This window comes from Nelumbo nucifera, chromosome 6, assembly GCF_055504915.1.
Source record: "Nelumbo nucifera cultivar China Antique chromosome 6, China Antique-T2T, whole genome shotgun sequence".
Taxonomy (NCBI): Eukaryota; Viridiplantae; Streptophyta; class Magnoliopsida; order Proteales; family Nelumbonaceae; genus Nelumbo; species Nelumbo nucifera.
In genome coordinates, this window is record NC_142654.1 from 18933854 (window position 1) to 18954583 (window position 20730).

At 36.6% G+C, this 20730-nt stretch overlaps 1 protein-coding gene across 7 annotated transcripts in view; it reads left to right on the top strand.

Moving 5' to 3' along the window:
• The window catches only part of LOC104591239 (pre-mRNA-processing protein 40A-like), a 35811-nt gene extending 18848 nt beyond the window's left edge, over positions 1-16963 (top strand). For 5 of the 7 annotated variants that reach the window (XM_088889853.1, XM_088889850.1, XM_088889848.1 and 2 more), the window contains 22 exons: positions 5577-5629; positions 5709-5766; positions 5867-6207; positions 6308-6380; positions 7287-7385; positions 7465-7533; positions 7620-7697; positions 7806-7892; positions 7988-8022; positions 8196-8301; positions 9120-9200; positions 9276-9368; positions 9524-9577; positions 9681-9797; positions 9925-10023; positions 10755-10802; positions 10913-11005; positions 13559-13666; positions 13779-13843; positions 13922-14024; positions 16199-16522; positions 16645-16963. In XM_088889853.1, the coding sequence (XP_088745979.1) occupies positions 5577-5629; positions 5709-5766; positions 5867-6207; positions 6308-6380; positions 7287-7385; positions 7465-7533; positions 7620-7697; positions 7806-7892; positions 7988-8022; positions 8196-8301; positions 9120-9200; positions 9276-9368; positions 9524-9577; positions 9681-9797; positions 9925-10023; positions 10755-10802; positions 10913-11005; positions 13559-13666; positions 13779-13843; positions 13922-14024; positions 16199-16522; positions 16645-16782 (2322 nt within the window). In that variant the 3' untranslated portion in view covers positions 16783-16963. Of the gene's footprint in view, positions 1-5576; positions 5631-5708; positions 5767-5866; positions 6208-6307; positions 6381-7286; positions 7386-7464; positions 7534-7619; positions 7698-7805; positions 7893-7987; positions 8023-8195; positions 8302-9119; positions 9201-9275; positions 9369-9523; positions 9578-9680; positions 9798-9924; positions 10024-10754; positions 10803-10912; positions 11006-13558; positions 13667-13778; positions 13844-13921; positions 14025-14130; positions 14272-16198; positions 16523-16644 lie in introns of those variants that run through there. The other 2 variants (XM_088889849.1, XM_088889854.1) reach the window with 2 other exon arrangements.
• The last annotated feature ends 3767 nt before the right edge of the window (positions 16964-20730 follow it).

Genomic DNA, 20730 nt, shown 5'->3' on the forward strand with positions numbered 1-20730 from the left:
AGGAGTTGGGATATGTTAGGTCTTTCAAAGATGGCTAGAAGTGTGTGGTGGGCTATCCCTGCAGCTGTAATCAGTTCCATATGTGCGGAGAGAAACAGAAGAATCTTTCAGAATAAGGAAAAGGAGGTGGACTGTCTTGTGTCTTGTGCAGTGGGAAAACTAGTGTCTTGGACTGCAGGTGTGAAAGGCTTCCATCCTAGGGTCTTGGGGCCTCAGTTAAGATCTAATAGTATATTTGAGTTGTAATGTAAGCTGAGGCTGTTCTCAGCCTTTGCTCCCTTCAGGGAGCTTCTATGTATGGTTCTGATTTCAATCAATAAATTTACCTTACCTTTTCCAAAAAAACAGCTTGAATTAGGCTCTCTGAAAATTGCTTTTAAGGTTTGGGGCTGAAAGGGATGTATTATGGAGAAAAAAAGTTATTGCTTGTAAATATGAGGTGATGAGATTTGGTTCAGGTACAAGAGAGATGTCCTCTTTGTATGGGGTTTGTGCGGAACAGGCACTGTGTGTTTTCAGCTAGCTTTCTGAAATTCAACTAAGTTCAAAGTTGGGGAGGGTCCTAGAATATGGTTTTGTGAGGACGAATGGAGCAGTGTTGGAAGATCTTGTGAGCTATGCCCTAGGCTGAACAGGTTGAGTGAGTAAGAAAAGTATTACAATAAATTACTGTTTTCAAAAGATCGAGTTGAATGAATGCTTAGTTCTACTGGATAAGCTTGAAAAAGAGATAACCTCCTAGGTAGAGCAGATGCAAGGTGGTGGAAGGAGTGCAGAAACAGCCAATTTTTGGTGAAATTCTTTTACAATGTACTTATCTTGAACCAGGTAGATATATATAAATTGGCATTGAGGGTAATCTGATTCAACCTAGAGTGGAACCCTTTGTGTGATTGGTTGCCATGGACTGTTCTTACAGCAAATAACTGAACAATAGATGATTCCACTTTCCTAGTAAATGCTGTTTATGTAACAATAATGAAGAAGATGATAGTATCATAGTAATCTGTTAATTATTTGTGTCTTTACCAAATTTATTTGTTTTTTTTTTCTTTTGTCTTTTAAGACGTGGCTGCCATTTGGCAGGCTAGTCAATTTTTGCATCTTGACCTACAATCCAGGAAAGTAAGAAGGCAGTAATCTCTTGGACCTGCATTCTGTTTGCTGTAGTTTGGTGCATCTAGAAGTAGATAAATAGAAGAATTTTTTATGGTATTCAGAAGTGTAGAGAAAGATTGTATACATCAATTGGAAATATGATATTGGTTGGATTCTTGTGCATCAAGAATTCAAAGATGTCCAGTGGGAAACTTTTTGGTCATCCTTTTGGACCACTTTAGAACTGCATCGGGAAACCTCATAGTTGATTGCATTAATTGTTTCTGAAATGTTTTGTAGTAAGTTTCTTATTGGATTGTGGTGCCATCTGATCACCTTATCCAGAATTTCAGATCTTGTATTTCTTATATCTTAATAAGAAATAAGATATAAGATTTTAGTTTATATGATTTTAGTTTTAATGTGACCTAAAAAGTCATTTCATGAAAAAAAAGCAATACTGGATTTTTTGTCATGCATTTATCAGGCTAAAACTGTATGCTGAGATGGATGAGTGGAAAAACTAGAAAGGATAGGGTCAAAACTGAAGTCATTTGAAGGAACCTACAACTAGCTCCAATAGGTGATAAAATGAGAGAAGTAGACAAAGATGGTTTGGTCATGTGCATAGAAGACCGCCCACAGCATCTGTAAGAAGTGATCTATTACAATAAGTTGACGGAGCTAGAAAAGCTAGGGGCAGACCAAATGTACATGGGTCAAAGTAGTAAGAAATGATTTAGGTGTTCATAATTTAACAACTGATATGCTGTTAAACAGAATGGAATGAGGGTTAGATGATACCTGATTATGAAAATTGTGCTACTTGGGTTAGGGTTACATATTTGATGGTTGGGTTGGGTTCATTGGATTCAGAATTAGGTTGGATTGGGCTAGGGTTGAGGACCTCTGCCTTGGATTGATCTCAACCCAACTTAACCAGGCCCAAGTTGCAACCTTAACTGTGCCATCAATCTAACCCAACGAGTTAAAACCAACAGGATGGAGGCAGCAAATGAGTTAAGTGTGGGTAATACTGTTTACTATCTGAATTGTTATGCTGAAAAGTTTCCTTTCAGTTATTTCTATTAATGGTGCTCTAAGCTCACTATTAACTCCATATTCACTGTGAATATTGGATGGGCATATTAGGAATTTTTTTCCATATTAGGAAATTGGGAAAAGGGCAGTCCATGAGGTGCATGTAGATCTCTGAGATCAATGGACTCCATATTCTCTGCTGCTGATCCTCCTGCTTGGTTATCAGGGGTCCTTGCCTTTGATGTTTGCTAGGAGTTGCTCGATCTAACAGGGTACATGCTTGTTGATTTGCACATTAACCTTAAAATTTCCACAATAATATGTGGAACCAATATAAGGCAGTATGCTCATCAGGTTTTGGATTTTGGAGATGATTTGTTTTCCACTCTTCTGTAGAGAAAAATTTGTATACTTAATCCAGTTGCTATAGCGTAGCATGAGACTGAGTCTTTTGGTAATTTTAATACAGATCGGTAGATGGTAACATCTGTTAGTACTCTTTTTCCTTGTAAGCTTTTCTCTTTTATCACATTTGAGGTTTCTATTAGTAAATTGGATTGACATTATTTTGTGCTAAACCTATGTCCTTGTTTTCTTGCTTGGTGCTGTAAGTGTGAAAGAAAATTTATAGTGAACCTTTTGTTTGAAATAGCAGTCCACTAGGGGTTTTGTCTTACTTAAAAATAGCATTTCCTACAGCTGGTTGTTTGGTGAATTAGGCTTTGTTTGACCATTTAATGGTGGATCTAATGGTCCTCCTGATCTTATTTGGAAATACATTTTGTGTCATCCTGATTACTAGTTATTCAGTACTAACATACAATATTATTTTCCTCTCTGGAATTCAAAATACTTGATACTAAAACCTGTATTTCTCATTTGTCATTCAATGATGCCATCTCTACATGTTATCTGTTATGTTTGGCTCAAACTTTAAACATGTTTGGTAGGGGTGTTGGAATACCAAATGTTTTATCATACTATGCTTTATGCAATTTTAGAAAGTTCTTCCAATCTTTTGAAGCTTTGTTATTTGATTTATCAATTTGTTTCTCGTTGAAGATTGTTTTCTCCCCTATCATTCGATCAGTTTGTTGATATTCATTCCTCAAAATTGTTATATGTTCATACTTCATGCCTTTATTGTGCTTTCAAGTGTGTAAGTTGCTATTGGGTGAATGTCTTTACTGAAGTGTCGTTGCAGGTGAGGGTAGGGAACAACCTATGTCTGTTCCATTCATGCTTAAGGTTTTATGTAATTACCAAGCTAGTATCTTCAATATGTCCCTGCCTTGCTGAGCTTTTTCTTTATGCTCTAACCCCCCTCAAAATTTAATGTCTTAATAATTTGTGCTAACTTGTTTTTTTAGCTCATTATATCTTCTCATTAGGAGTCTTGAAGGAACAATATTCATAAACTTAATGCTAAGCATAATTTGATAAGGAGTATTTATTTGTACTGGTTGAGGAGCAGTAAAAGGCAATGTCATGTTTTATGTGATCACAACATCAAAGGTGTCTTTCGACTGTACTCTGTGTTACCTATTGGCCGTTGGACTTCTTGTTATTGGCAAGTTTTACTGAGCGGACAGATCTGTACTTGTGTGTGGTGTTAGGGCATATCCTCATTTATGCCATGGGATATACTGCAATTAAATGTGGATCAAATACACAAGCATGGGATAAACTGGATAATGTGCATAATTTCCTATATTTGATATGGAGAGTAGTATTTCTGCACAAATCCTACACAAAAATGTGGAACACAAAAGGTTATAACAAAAATTGTTCTGTATGAGTTGTGCTGGTTCCTATCCCTCCTTTTTTGGTGGGAGATTTGCCTTGTCTTTTGACTTTGAGGGGAGGAAGACATGTTTATGGATAAAATTGTCTGAGGCTTGGTTCTTTAAATTATTAACAATTTTATTTTGGTAGTTTATCTAGGTTGCCCTCCATCACTGCTTTAAATTATACAAGGCAATGTTCTGGTTAAATGACCCAAAGGGTTAGTTTGGGGACACCGGTGATGGATGCCTTAATTCTCCAGCACATCTTTACTAGATGGATGAAACTGTTAATTTTGTTTAGAAGACATGAGGCATGTGATCTTTCAGGAAAGACCCGTATTATTACATATGCAAATATGCAATAGGGGGATGAGATTAGGTAGCTTGTCATAATTAATTTGTAACAAGATAGAAACATATGAGGGCATTTAGTTGCCATTTGGTAATGTTCCCAGGAGCAAAGAATATTTAATTTTCTGTTCCTGGAACACCAGAAATGCTCTATTTTGTGTTACCAAATTACACCTTTGTTGCTAATGGGTGTTGAATGCTTCAACTTTTAGTATAAATTCCATATTGAATATTGTGTCCATTCGTGTTCTTATTGTATCAACTATCAAGATAACATAGATCCTCTCGTGCACTTTCCTTTCTTTGATATATGATAAGTACCTGCTATTTCTTTTTCCTATGAATAAACAATAAAGGCTAGGACTGTATCCAGTCCACCCCTCCCAAGACCCTAGATCATTGGGACCAATACTGGGTAATGGCATTTTTTCTCCTTTATGTTGTATTCCACACCAAGTATACCATTGTGCCTATAAACTGAATCGATCAACTGGTTAGGCTGTGTACGGGTATTTTGTTTAGTTTGTTGAGATAAAGATCAGTTTAGTTTTGTCCCCTTTTTCTACAGTGATGGGAATTCTCACCGTCACTCTGTTGCTTTAAGCTCTCTTGGGATTCATCTGGCCTGGACATTAAGCATACCCCTGAAATCTCTTTTTTCATTAAGGCAGTGCACTGACATCCATGAACCACTGCCCATGTTATCACTTGATATTGAGTAGCTCTCAATCACTAAGGAAGAGATTTGGGGTTGTCTAGCTATATGAACTTCCATTAGTTGAATCCTAACTTCTGCTTCTTTTGAATTAGCATCCCCTATTGGCCTACTGAGCACCAAATGTTGATGATATCTGCTTTATAAAATACCCCACCAATTCCAGATGGACTGGGTTTCCCTCCAGAGTTGCTATCAAGTTGCAGCTTGGCCCCAACAACAGTTAGGGGAGGCCATATGACTCTAGATGAGCGGTGCACATGGGAGGAAGATAATAGGATTTCAGATAGACTTTTTCTATGTTTGCCTATGGAAATGTCTCTGAAATCCTTAATGGCCAGCATCCAAGAATTAATGATGGATTCTTCTGTGGTGCTGCTTGCTCCATTTAGTTGAATCTGTTGGCCCAATGGCGTTAAGTTCCTAATTGTACTATCTGGCAGGCTGGTGTTTAGTTTGATTATTATGAATTGGATCCTAATATGTCTATTGATGTTATGTCCTTTCCCTAGAAATTTCTTTCTATGGAATTTGTTGTATTGGTTAAACTTCATTTCAACTCATTTAGTTTGTTACTGTAACAGAGGGCAGATGCATCAACTGTCTGGAAGGAATTTACAACTCCAGAAGGGAGGAAGTAAGTGATAACTTTTGATTTTCTGAGTTCTTAATTTTCACTCATCGAAATATTAATGTGAACATTGAGGTTGTTGCAGGTATTACTATAGCAAGGTTACCAAGCAATCCAAATGGACGATGCCTGAGGAATTGAAGGTGTCTTAATACAACTCATTGAGAAATTCTCTTTCTTTTTATTTCAAATTTTAATATTTTTATTGTATTTTCTAACCTTGCCACACATGCTATTATTCAGTTGTCTCGTGAACAGGCAGAAAAAGCAGCTAGTCAGAGTATTCAGCCTGAGACTATCATGGCCTCTCACACCTCAGTTTCTGTCACTGTCTCTTCAGTTGAGCCACAATCTGTTTCGGCTAATTCTGTTAGCTCTACCCCATCTGCTCTTATACCCAGTTTGGCATCAAGCCCTGTTCCAGTGACACCTGTTGTAGCTGCTGTTAATCCACTCTCTATGGTAGCTTCTGGGTCACAAACTGTTCCTGCTGTACTTGGTGCTGCAACAACAAGTGCAGCAGGTGTTCATTCTACTGCAGCAGCAGTTGATGCTACATTGGTCAACACAACTACTACAACAACGTATGCATATTTAGCAGCTCTTAAGACATTGTTGAGTTGCTTATGGTTGGATCATGTTGGTAATTTTTTTAGTGCTTCCCTTTGCCTGTCCAATTTGCAGGACTAATATTGAGATTGTACCTCATCAAGATGTCACAACTTCTGTAGATGGAGTGTCTGCTCAGGATTTGGAGGTATTGCTAATTTGGACAATTGAATTTATCCAACTGTGATGCAAATATGAATTATGCTCTGATATGTGTTATTTTCAAATATCTGCGGTTTGGTTTTTAGTATTGTAACAAATGGGATCAATATCAACAAGAATGGCTCATTATCAACATTTCAAGCCTTCTTGGGATAAATATAGCCTTTCTCTGTTTCAGCTCTTCCACCAATCTATCTTGTTATACTCTTTCCTGCTACATGCATCTTATGTATGTGATGATTCTTGATTGGTCCACATTGTGCATTTTTGGTAGGGAAGTTTGGGTAGGCAGTGGCTATCCAGATTTATTTATGAAAAGTAACACAATTACAATTGACAAGTGGCGTTATCAACATCTTCTAGCATCCTCCAGAACAAATGAAATAGATGCCTATGAATCTTGTTGGCAGAATCTCATTGTTTTCACTCTTATAAAAGGAGACCACATAATTGGCTTTGTTGTCATAGAATGACTTAATGCAACAGTGTGGGTCCTTTGAATTATAAATGTCTTGAGGGAGGTAATATGATTGGTAATGGAGTTAATAACAGTTTGTAACTGGATCGTGAGATCAGCCAACTTTATGGTTGGTGCTTTGGCAAGAAAGGGGGTTATCAAGAGTCAAATGTTTTGGAGGGTTGTCTGCGAGGTGGGAATACACAATATGCACACGGAGGGTTAAAAATAGGAAGTATAGCAGGGATTATTCCAAATACAGGGTGCTTGGGATGAAGTCAGGTTGCCCACCCTCACTTTTAGTGTTTGCAATACTGATTATGCTAGATTTGATTTTGTCACCTGTTGGTGCCACTTTCTGTTGTGCAGCTATGCTTCTTTTTTTACATTATGTTGTATTTTTGTTGAAGAGTTGATGTTGTTTATGCTTTGTAGGAAGCAAAAAAGGGCATGGCTGTTGCAGGCCAAATCAATATTGCTACTGCAGAGGAGAAAACAATTGATGATGAACCCTTGGTTTATGCTAATAAGCTGGTATTACTTAGAAGTTGCCTTTCATGTCTTACTTGTTGTGTAAACTCGGGACTTATGGCATGCATTTCATATCTTTCAGGAAGCAAAAAGTGCTTTCAAAGCACTTTTGGAGTCAGCAAATGTTGAATCTGACTGGACTTGGGAGCAGGTAAGCTGAACTGCATGAAGGTTATTTTCAACCTCTGTGGATTCTGCATTAGTTTTTGATATTGATATTTGTAAGGAAAATTCCAGGCCATGAGGGTAATAATCAATGACAAGAGATACGGTGCTCTGAAAACACTCGGAGAACGGAAGCAAGCATTTAATGAGGTAAACCTTTAGTGAGTATTTTGTTGATTTTATGTGATTGCATGCCTAAGCACTTAGATTGATTTGCTCCATCAGGTTAGTAGTAAGACCTGTTCTTTTATGTTTCAGTACCTCGGCCAGAGGAAAAAACAGGAGGCTGAAGAGAGACGTATGAGACAGAAAAAGGCACGCAAAGAGTTCACAAAAATGCTAGAAGTGAGTTGGATATTGGATATTGCTCCTGGCAAATGTTGTTTCTTTTTAAATTTATGTTCCTGAATCAGTTGTTGTTTGATTGGATTATGTTGCAGGAGTCCAAAGAGCTGACATCATCCACAAGATGGAGGTTCTTGTCTTGCTTTACAATATGTTTAAGCCTAAGTTTCCCTTTGTAGCTCATTAATTCATTTTTCTAGTCCAGATGCCATAATGCTAATTTTCACTGTTATTTAGATGTTCTTATTGATTTTCTGGACTATCTTTCAGTAAAGCTATTTTTTTTTTATCATTATCTTTCAGTAAAGCTATATCCATGTTTGAGGATGATGAAAGGTTCAAGGCTGTTGAACGACCTAGAGATCGAGAAGATCTTTTTGAAAACTATTTGGTGGAACTTCAGAAAAAGGTAATCTCTGTTTATTTTTTTTTTTAAATATTACATGTTCTTCTGCAGTTCAGCTGACTGGGTGCTGAATGCATTATTGGTCATGTACCTTTTCTTTGTTCTTTTTAATCGGTTGAACTGACTAAGAAAAAATTATATTTATAAAATAAAAGGATATAGAACAGAAGCAATCAATGGAAAAAAGATGCTTATAACCAAGGTTAAAAAATCAATACACCTGATATGCATGAATTTGTGTATCGTGTGTTTCAGATGACCAATACACTACTTTTTTTTTTCATATTTTTACAGGGTCTCTATAATACTCCCATTTAAAGTTTAAAATCATCAAAATTTAGAAACCCTTCATATTAAGCATTTTGGTGCCCCCCCCCCTGTGGAATGATTCGATACACCCATATCGATACTTTGAACCTTGCCTATAACCAGAATGTGTCACTTGCGAATATCTTAATGTCAGATAAAGAGTGGACTTTGCCACTTTTATCTGGTGATGTTGGAACTAAGCCATCATTGAGCTGCTCTTTGATGCAAAAGGTAAAGTTGCATGTTTATGGTTTCTGTCATTGTCACCACTGGTTGTGTTTCATCAAAGAGGTTTTCATGCCAAATTACATGGGGCCAAATTCCTAGAAAAGTAAAGCCAAACCCATATTTTCTCTTGGCCTATAGATGTTTCTCTATTGTAAGCTTCTCATGATCATTCTTTTTTTTTCATTCTTGTTTATGCTCTTAATGCTAGGTCTTAGAGCAGCTTGCAGTTCAATAGATGTTGAATCTTTCCTGTTTAACTTTTATGTCGTGGGATTTTGATGTAGGAACGTGCAAAAGCACAGGAAGAACATAAGCAGAACATAATGGAATACAAACAATTTCTTGAGTCGTGTGATTTTATCAAGGTATTTTTTATTTTTTATTTTTATTTTGGCAAAGTGGGATTGCTACATATTATATGATTTCCCTTTTGTCTACAGGCAAACAGCCAGTGGCGTAAAGTTCAAGATCGCTTGGAGGATGATGAAAGGTGCTCACGTCTTGAAAAAATTGATCGGTTGGAAATTTTCCAGGTAAACTCTGCATGCGATTTCCTTGTTTAACGTAAATACAATGTCAGTAGAGGTTATGTTGCATATAGAATTTTCTGAAAGTCATAATAACCTATTTTGAAGTATCCTAGTAATATGGTTTATTGAGCTTTGGTCTGATCTTGGATGCTATATAGGAATATGTACGTGACTTAGAGAAGGAAGAAGAGGAGCAAAAGAAGATTCATAAGGTGAAAGAAAGTACTCCTTTGTGGTTACAATTTGGAAATACTCCATTTGGAGGTTTACTTCCTCAGTTTCTCATCCTTATCTTTGCCCACAACATAAATACAGGAACAACTTAGATGGGCTGAGCGTAAAAACCGAGAGGAATTTCGTAAATTATTGGAAGAACATGTAGCTGCTGGGACACTTATAGCCAAAATTCATTGGCGTGACTATTGCATGAAGGTGATGCAATAGTTTGTTTTAGTCTTAAGACCAAGTCTAACCTAACATGCTTATCCTTTTATGGTTTGCATTACTTATGGCCTGGTAGAAGTTTTTCTTACCTTTTTCTTTGTTATTTGGAATACAGGTTAAGGATTTGCCTGCTTATCTGGCAGTTGCATCAAACTCATCTGGTTCAACACCAAAAGATTTATTTGAGGATGTTGCTGAAGAACTGGAGAAACAGGTTAGTCTCTTTTACCATGGTTCTGTTGTGGATCTTCATTGTTCTAGTTGCAAATGAGATTTTACAGAAAAAGGCCATTACCCAATGCTGGTCCCTGCTATCTGGCTATCTGGGGTCTTGGGAGAGGGTGGACTGGATATGGACCTGACTTTTGGCATGTTAGCACATGGTGGATACTCCCAGGGAATTTTACACAAAAAACTAAATTATATACTGATGGCAAAATTCTAGAACACTGTGAATGGTTCCTTTTGATTGTTATGGATACTTTTTACCAATAGAGCACCTTGTCATATCTCGACAATAGTCAAGATGCTCATTGGATAGAAAGATTTTTACTGATAAAAAAAAAGATGCTCATTGGATATGCAGTACGATGCTTTTGAAATCTGCTAATTGCTTGCTTTAATTTTGTATTTCTTTTTGTCATGAAATTGATGCTGAAGGAAGAAATTGTAAATAATACGTTTGCAAATACATTCTTCTTTTGAAGGAGATTGTTAGGGAGTGTATAGAAGAAAGTCGTATCAAGAGTCAAAGGAACAAAGAACCATGTTGTGCACAAGATGTAGTGTTTGTAAATCATGAAACTGGGTTTTGGCATGTGCACATTACATGATATGTGCATAATTAGATATGCAACTAATTGAGTGATTGACAACCAAAACTCACATTTCTTTTAAATCTTTAAATCCTATTCTAACTTTTTTTCTCCTTATTTATGTTGACAGTATCGTGAAGACAAGACTCGAATAAAGGATGCAATGAAGTTGGGAAAAGTATCTTGCTTCTGTTTCTTCTTTTTCTATTTCCTTTTTTTCATTCTTTCCACTTTAGTTCAGAAAATGTTCAGTCACCACAGATGTCTGATGGTGCATCTTTTTTTCAGATTAATATGGCTTCGACATGGACACTTGATGATTTCAAATCTGCTATTGCTGATGATGTTGGTTCCCCACCAATATCAGATGTCAACTTAAAGGTGATTTTTTCTCTAATTGTTAATTTACGTATTTTAGTTTTGTTGGCAATTTTTATGGGTTTCAACCAATCTTGTAGTGTTACATTGTGAGTGCTTCTGTCTCAAAATGAAGCGTATATGATGTTGGAATGCTTGAGTGGGACCTAGGTGATGACCCTTGTCTTGTGTTAGATGTCTAGTGGCTGTCCTTCTTTATCAAAATGCCAAAAATAGTAGGATGAGGATCTTTCCCCACTTTAAGTGATTTACATTTTGCCATCCACCTTCTGCACTCAAAAAACAACCTAATTTGTTGAAATATAATCTAGCTTGTTATATCCACTATGAGAGATCAATGAGTAAATACTGAAAAAAAAAGAGATCAATGAGTAACGAATATGAGAAATCTTGGCAAAAGGAAAAGATCATTAAAACCCTTCTGTTCCTTCCATAAAATTTAACTTGGTTAATCCCAAAGCCACAAAGGAGCTAGAAAGAATGATGCCATGCCATCCTAAAAATGCAACAGATAAATTTCCAAGCAACTATTGCTGTCTTGCACCGCAAAAGAGGATGGTCAATTGATTCTATTTGTTGGATGTGATGCATCTAGGAATGGGAATGCCTCTGTTTGTCTTGTCAAAGAAGAGCAAGCTAAAGTAGTGCCACTGCCTTGGGAAAGGAAAAACTGATGGCACTCAAAGTTGTGCCAAGTTATTGTCAACCACATCTTCTGCATTCCAAGTTAGGAATTTGTAAGGAGGCAAATTGAATCTACCTCTATGATGTCGGAATACCTGTACATGCTTTGTGTACCTGTCTCAGAAGCAATTAGTACTTGATACAACAATGGATACTTAATGGATGCTTCTACAACATACTTTATAGCATGGACACTAAAAGCATATAAATGGTATATCGTATAAATCAGAAATGGTGGGAAATATTTTTTCTCTCAAGCTCATCAGGTGAAGGCACGTCCCTTGAAGCTGAACTGCTGGAACTTCTCCAAGGATTAAAATTAGCTTTCTCCTTGGGTCGGACTATGTAGAGAGACGGGGCCTAATGGGCCCTAATATTTCTTTTATGTTTAAGTAATGTTATATCTGTTTTATGTGTTAATGGGCCTGTTAACCTCTTTTTAAGTTGTTTTAAGTCACTGCTTTACTGGCCACCCACTTAAAGGGCAGACTTGTAATTAGCATGATTAATTAAGTTTAATAAAAGATTAGTGAAGGGAGAGAGAGAACCATCGAACTCTCTTCTTCTTCTTCTTCTATTCTGCTGTAACCTTTCTTTCTCTCTCACTTTTTCTTATTTCTTTTATCTGTTGTATATCAGATTTGAAGGACAGACTCACATCTGACTTGTCTCATAATAGATGGGGATGACAAGTGATGGTTCAATGGTTGTTCTTAAGCACAGATATTCCCCTGACCCTTGGATTCTTAATTGGCGAAGAAAATTCTTTGTCGGCTTACCTTAGTTGCTAGTTTAGGTCAACTCCAATGGCAGAAAATAGCATGACAAATTTTCTAACTAGGGAATGGGTGACAAGGTATCATTTAGTTTTGGGGGCACCTGGTCTCGGGTTAGTTTAATTTGTATTATGTTTGCATGTTTTGTACTTTTTCGATGCATTCTGAACATGCCTGAACTGCTAGTTCAGATGAACTCAAAGGGTAGGTAATAGCATGACAGATTTTCTAACTAGGGAATGGGTAACAAGGTATCATTTGGTTGTGAGGATACCTAGCCTAGGGGGTAGTTTAATATGTAAGATTAATATTCTTGGTTACTGTTGTACCTTTTCAATCCATTCCAAACATTTTGGGATGGTGGAGTTTCCCAAATCTTTACATTAATAAAACTAGGAAGTACTGTTACTGATAGAAGGAAAAATGGGGCTATGAAGAACAACAAACTTGATTTTATATTTCAAAGGTTATTTGAAAATTCTTCAAGCTGGAGAACTCGATTCCCATGCCTAAGAGAATCAAAATCATAAAATACTCTTGCAACTAAATTATCAAAAAAAAAAAAAAAACTCTTGCAACTAAGGAAAAGGGATCTAATATATCTGATAAACTAGTAAGAGAGATTGAGATCTCAACTGGGGGGAGGGGATTAGGCTTCCTGGGGTGTGTCACCACTACTGGTTCCATGTGCATTTTGGATTCTTAGCTCTTGGTTTCAAATGATAAAAAACCACGTTTTTCAAGGATATTGAAGATGTCATTGTACCATAAGTTGTCATTCTTAGCAGGTTCTTAGTTCTTACTGCTTTTTCCCAGTTTACCTAATGTAGTTGGACTTCTATTCACATTTTCGTGTTCACCCTCCTTACATTTCTTGTTCATCGGGACAAATTGTACTTAACAAAAAGGATCTTAGTTAAATCATGTTATTTTGTTCCTTATAAATCCATATATGGTCAACTTAACAGTGTTTAGAAATGGCTTGACTATGGCTTTGTTATTTAATCTCCTCCCTATTCTCCATTTTTTCTAATCCCTGCATACTTGCTTATATGTTATACCATGAATTTAATTCCATGTTTGACACTACTTGCAGCTTATATTTGCTGAGCTACTAGAAAGGATCAAGGAGAAAGAGGAAAAGGAAGCTAAAAAGCGTCAGTGTCTGGCAGATGATTTTTCTGAACTACTTTATTCAATTAAGGTATGACAACTTTTTTCGTAATGAATATTATTGACATTCGTAATAAGCAACACTTGGGTAATGTGTGGGATTTTTGTTGACTTAACTTGATTCATTCACACTTGTTTTGTAGGGAATAACTGCATCTTCTAAATGGAAAGATTCCAAATCACTTTTTGAAGACAGCCAAGAGTACAGGTATGGATGCTAACTAAAGTAGTGCTTTTAATAAGTCAAACTGTCTGTCTTATGTTTTCATAACATTCTTTACTTCAGATCAATCCTGGAAGGGAGCTTTAGGAGGGAGATCTTTGAGGAGTACATTATGCACTTGCAAGAAAAGGCAAAAGAGAAGGAGCGCAAGCGAGAGGAGGAAAAGGTACCTCAATCATTTCAATTTTCTTTACATTAATCCTTTTTGCTTGTATATTTGATATTGGACACATTATAGAAGTTTCATGATTGCTTTCTTATTAATGATGTAGGTGATGCAACTTTTGGTTGCCATGGTTTAGATTCTTCTCAATACCTGGCTGCAAGTAATGGATGTTTGGGTGTTTCTTGTTGCCATGATTTTGGTTGCAACTATGTGTGTGGATTCAAGTGACTTAATTTTGAATATATGTTGGATGTTTTATGCTTTAGATATATACCGTGGTGCTTACTTGTGACTCGGCCATTTATAGAAACTTGGTAGTGGCATGGAATTATTTACCTCTCTATGCCTGGCTGCAAGTAATGGTGGAGCATTGGTCATGGTTGTCAAGACAATGCCAGGCGGGCGCCTAGGTGACAAGGTGCCCTTGGAGACTTGCCTCGCCTAATTGCCAAGCATAATACTTTTATGTTCTTAATTTTTTGAGATTATAATTATAAAATAGACATTAACCTAAAATATTCATTTTGTGTGTTCATATACTAATTTCTTTTTTTTATTTTCTTATTTTATAGGGTTTAATCAATACAAACATTGCTAAGTGCTGTATTGAACTCTCTAAGACTTCAAAACCTGAACCAATAAAGAAGAACTTAAAGTTTTGTCTAATCAACACATTTTCTTCTTCTTTTTCCTATAGTGAAAATAGAGGGTTTCAGCCCCTTTTCTCTCTTCATTTTCTTCTCATGAATATGTTGATTTTCTAATCAACTAGGTGTCCCTCTGTCACCTAACCTTGCCTTGGCGCCTTCAAAACTATGGCATTGGTAAAGGACAACTTTCAGGTTGTCAACGTGTCTGTGGTGTGGAATCCCATCATGAGAAGAAATCTCAACAATTAGGAAAATGAGATGGCAAGTTTTCTAAACAAGTTGTATGGAATCTCTCCTCAATTAGGGACTGAAGATAGAGAGTCTGGAAATGAGACAGGTCTGGTATTTTTTCAATGAAGGCTTTTTTAAGAGGCTGGATGCTCAAGGAGTAATGGACTTCCCTGGAACTGAGATTTGGCAAGCATCTGTCCAGTCTAAGGTGGCTTCTTGGGGTGGATGGCAGCTTTAGGAAAATGCCTAACAATGAACAGCTTGGAAGGGGAGTGATGCTCAATAGTACTTCTAGTGTGCTGTGATTGTTAGTAGAAGAGTCTTCTATTCATATCTTCCTTCACTGTGAGTTTGCTAGAAGGGTTTGGGTCCTGGGTTAGAGACTTTTGGATGGAAAAGGATGTTTCCCAGTGGTGGTAAACCTTCTAAGAGAATAGCATTTGTCAGGTTTCAGTGAAAGGGGCAGAGTGGTATGGAGTATGGCACCTCTAGTTTATCTTTTGGTGCATCTGGCCATCTGAGGAGAAAGAAACAGTGGAGTTTTGATGACATGGCTAATTCTGAGGATGTGGTTTGCAACAGAGTCAAAGGTACTTTTTGTTCTTGGATGATGACTCAGGTTGTTTAAGGGGATACCATATAGCGGATTTTTTATAAGAAATATACTGTTTGTATAGAAATATGAATATACAGTTTATCGTTGTACAGGCCCATTATACGGTTTTTTTGTGTACAAAGGCTCTCCTTTTTGTTTATATTAATCAAAATATGTAACCTTTTTTAAAAAAAATGGAATTATGGTTTTATGTTTTATTTTGGTTGGTTCTGCTGCACTAGATCCACACCTTTTAGCTGTAATAAGTAAACCTGACCCTGCTGGCTCTCCCAAGGATAAAGCAAAAGAGGTAATATTTCATGAGAGTTTATTCATTATTGTATTGTAATAATAAGAGCTTATAACTAACCAGTCTTGTGCTCTTCATTTAGTCATGATTCCAATTTTTGAGGGTAAGCTAGTTATTTGTTCATTCATTTTCTAAATTGTATCTTGTACAAAGAAATTTGTCATTACAGAGAAAGTGATACTACGATGGGAATTAGAAATGATATATTGTTAAGAAGGTTTTAGATTATTTCCATACCTATCAAAAAAAATCTTTTAATTTTGTTGCTTGCAGTTAAGAAAAGTTAACACACAAATAATGATCCTTCCTCATGTTTTACTGAATTTTTTTTTAATGGAGTCCTCTTTCTACCACTGACACTAATATTTCCCAATTTTGTCATGCACAGACCAAAAAAGAAAAGGAGAGAGAGGAGAAAGAAAAGAGGAAAGAAAAGGAGAGAAAGGCGAAGGAGAAAGAACGTGAAAGGGAAAAGGGAAAAGAGCGATCTAAGAAGGATGAAACAGAGAGTGAGAACATTGATGCAACTGACGTTTATGTCTCTAAAGAGGATAGAAAGAGGGGTAAAGACAAGGACAGAGACAAAGACAAGGAAAGGAAACATCGAAAACGTCATCATAGTACAGCCGATGATATAAGCTCCGAAAAAGATGAGAAAGAGGAGCCAAAGAAATCTCGTAGACATAACAGTGACAGAAAAAAATCGAGGAAGGTACACTAATGGGTATTCTTATTAAAATTGTTTAAGCTTGATAATATTATCATACCTAGGTTTGTAATTTACTTTGGAGGATTATAGAAGGGATTGTAATTTTTCTATATGATATGAAGCAGCATGCTTACACGCCTGAATCAGATGGAGAAAGCAGGCATAAGAAACACAAGAGAGAGCACCGGGATGGTTCCCGTAGAAATGGTGCTTATGAGGAGCTTGAAGATGGAGAACTTGGAGAGGATGGGGAAATCCGGTAGTTTCCTTTTTATCTATCCCTGCAGATTATTAATTCCTTTTCGTACTTTCATTCTGGCTCTCTCTTTCTATCCTCACGGATATTGCGAATTAACTATTTACTTGACTATGTTGGATATTTTGCCAATGTATACATTTTTTTTCAGTAGTTACTTCTTTAATTGATTATGATTGCAGTGCTAATTCTCAGTAGTTATTTTTTTCAGTAGTTTGTGTTTTCAACTCGATAATTGATCTAGGCGGTTCAACTGTTTGACCCACCACCCGGTGAAGAGAACAGGTTGATTTTATCGCAAACCTGCCTAAAGGCTAAAAGTCATTGACCGACCGTTAAACCGCTACACAATACAATTTGGCCTGTTTATGGGCGACAAATTAGAATAAGAACCAACAAAGCAAATAAAAAATACATCTGGTAAAAACGTAATTCGTTCAAATGCTTGGAGGCTTGAAGCAGCGGTAATGTCATCACTCGACTGTGGTTTGTGTGGGAGAACATCCGCGGTTTCCACCACGGACACATATCTATCTCTCTTCTCTCTCTCTCTCTCTCTCATATGCTTGTATTGAGGGTTCTTGATGGTTGAACAGGTTGGTCGTAACCTATGAACCACTGCTTCAGCCTTCAGGTTAACTCAATGTTTTAAAAAAATGATTCGGTTCAGTTTGACCATCTCGTTCGAACAGATGGCTTATTCTGACAAAAAACAATTAAAATAAAAAACAACCAAAAACCGTTGAATGAGTCAAATAGGCCGATGGTTTGACCGCTTGAGTCAATAGGTTGGATGATTCAACGGTTTTTGCCCAGAAAATGGGTTTGGGATAAAATGGAATCGGTTGTCTAGACCATTTTTGAGCTGAACGGTTCAACCATCTGGGTCAATGACATAACCCGGTTCAACCATGGGTTAACTTAAAAAAAGACATAATCGGCTTCAGGTCCTTAAAAAGTTGCCACATTTTACCCGAGCCCCCTCATTTTGGAAAATTGCAGTACCTTCTGCAGGCAGAATCTGCGCCACCAGTTGTCACACCGGGTTGAGAATGGCTGAAGTTAATTCTTCATTTTCAGCACACATTTGGACGGCTTTTGGAAATTTCGTCATTTATTTTATTTTTTCGAATTGCTTACAGCTTCATTGTTTTTGGTTTGGAAAACAAGAATGGATATTTGTATATGGAATTGGGAGTTTTTGACACATTCAGGCAATGTGCAACAATGAATAACATTAGTATTTGGTTACAAAATTCTTGCTATTGATCTCATTCCTTTTAGAATGAAAAATCATCCTATAGCATAAAAATTGAGGTAGCTGGCAACATGAAAAATAATTATGCCCCATCTTGTTCATTTTCATTCTTTAAAGAAATTTTATGCGGGTGGTCATAAAACCAACCTAGGTCTACAAAACTATTGCCATGGATGTTTACTGGCAGACTGCCATGGAAACTTACACCAGTGGACATTGACCATCCACCATCCGCGAGTAAGCATCTATGCCAATAATTTTGGAGACTTAGGTTGGCAATTTATGACCCACTGGCACAAAGCTTCTTTGAAGAATGAAAATAAGCAACATAAGACACTTGTCAGTCTGAAAAAAAAAATCATTTTTAGGAAAAGAATGTTTGGTTCATAGCAATATTTTCTCATTCTGCCCAATGTTGCCCATTCTTGTTATTCTTGTTCATTTTAGAATTTCATCTTAGATAAGAATGAGAATTGAATCAAACATGGCCTCAATTGAGAACAGAAAGTTTTGGATTAGAATATGTTTTCATTCCTCGAGAATAACATTTTGTAGCATGATGGTGGTCATAATCAAGCATAATAGCTGCATAGCCTGCGTTACCACTTGCCATGTTCATGGTCCAATTGAACGCTTTCCATTATTAATCTTTTTTTCAAAGGAGATGATGAGTTGATTATTCGTTTTACCAAACATTGTGGATTCAATCACAATCTTATAATAGGAACAAAATATCTTTCTCAATCAATCTCTTGCTCCTCATTCTTTGAGAATCAGAAAAATCCTTTACAATTTTGAATTTGTTTATTTGGAAATTGGGTTTTTCTACTTAATGTATTTATTTTTTGTTTCCCTCTTTTTTCATTTTATTCCCGTTCATCATTTTTTGTCTCATAGGCTTGATCTTGTATAAGGTTCAAAATATCGATATGCCTGATACGCCGGTATGGGCGTATCGGGCGAATTGATACTCCTTTTGGTGGTTTTTTTTTTGCCAACTGGTTCAGGGGAGCCGATTTAGGTCTTTGCCACACCCTGAACCAGTCAGACCACCGATACACCCACTGTAGGGATGTATCGGTGGGGTGCCGGAACGATACGTATCGGCCAAAACATGTCGATACTTTGAACCTCGATTGTGTATTTATATAAAAACGATATTTGCCTTGATTTTAGTGCAAGTCATAATTTATGAAATTTAAATTTGATTATATAATATTAGCTTATATCTTTACTTTTTACTTACATTTGTGCACGTGCCCTTACACTAGTGTCTACATACGTTTGGCGGGCAAATGGCCTACACCTTAGGGGGTAGTCTTCCTTCAAACTTCTAAACACCAAGCAACCAATGGGGAAGGTGGAACTCAATTCTGGGTCTCTGACTCTCCCTGTCAATTAGCTAGATAATTTACCAGCAAGATAACTTACACCTTAAGTGTTGTGAAAGACCCGTCTGCAATGCCAAATTTGAGAAATGATTTCTGGTGATTGGATCAGTTTATGACAATTTTATCAAAAATGCTTATGGCTAGCTAATGCAAGAAATGGTTCCATTATAGTTCTTGTTTTAGCATTGCTACAGTCTACAGATACGGAGCAATGAGCTTTAAGTTATAGGATGTTGAAAAGCAGTTGCTGCACTTGTCTACGGGTACGTATTTCTTTTACATTTGGAAAGATAAAATTAGTTTTTAACCATTTTTTATTTTAGGCAGTATTTGCTGAAGTAATGTTTTTAAAGAAAGGTTTCATATTGGAAAAGGGACTGGTATAAAATGATATTTTTCTTTTTTTTTTTTTGCATAAACCATATGTTCTGTAAAATCTCATTTCACTATTACTAAGATACGGATTTTCTCCATGGTTATTCGGGTTCGGATGTAGTAGGCACGTTAAGTAAACTAAGTAAGCACCTAATAGCTGTGTAACAACTGTTCCAGTTAATTTGCCTTTCATCTTAATGTTTTTGTTCTGTTAGGAGTTATCTATTATTTTATTATTTGTTTTAAAATAATTAAAAATAAAAAAAAATCATGAAAAAGGAAAACCTATCCCATTTAATGCGCTTTTCTCTCCACCCTTCTGCCGTTTAGGGTTCTCCCACCTCTGGAGCTTCAGCCGCCAACTGGTTGGTTGGGGCAGGCATTCTACTTGGTTGGGTGGAGTGGATTCAATTATTTGCATCGTGTTTTTGAAAAGACCGTTGAAATAAATATCGCATTTAATTCTATTGATTACAATTTTTTTTCATCCTCTATTATCTTTAGAAATTCCGAAACTAACTTTTACTCTACTATTATTTTGTTTATAATAGATAGCTTTGATTCAGTGTAAAAATTATAAAATTTTAAAAAATAAAGAAGATTCCTGCACATGGAGAGCTTTAGTGGTAATACATATAAACTAACGGAGGGGCCCTACTTCGCAGGGGCTGGAATGGAACCGTCGATCCGATCTCTGGCCAAAAACCATTGAATCAATCAACGATTCATTGACTCAAGCGGTCGAACCATCAACCCGTTGACCCGTTCAATAGTTTTTGGCCATTTTTTATTTTTCTTAATTAGGAACCATCTGGGCAACCAATTCCATTTTATCCCAATCTCGGTCTCTGGCCAAAAACTGTTGAATCGGTCAACGACCCATTGACCTGTTCAATGGTTTTTTGTCGTTTTTTATTTTTATTTTTAATTT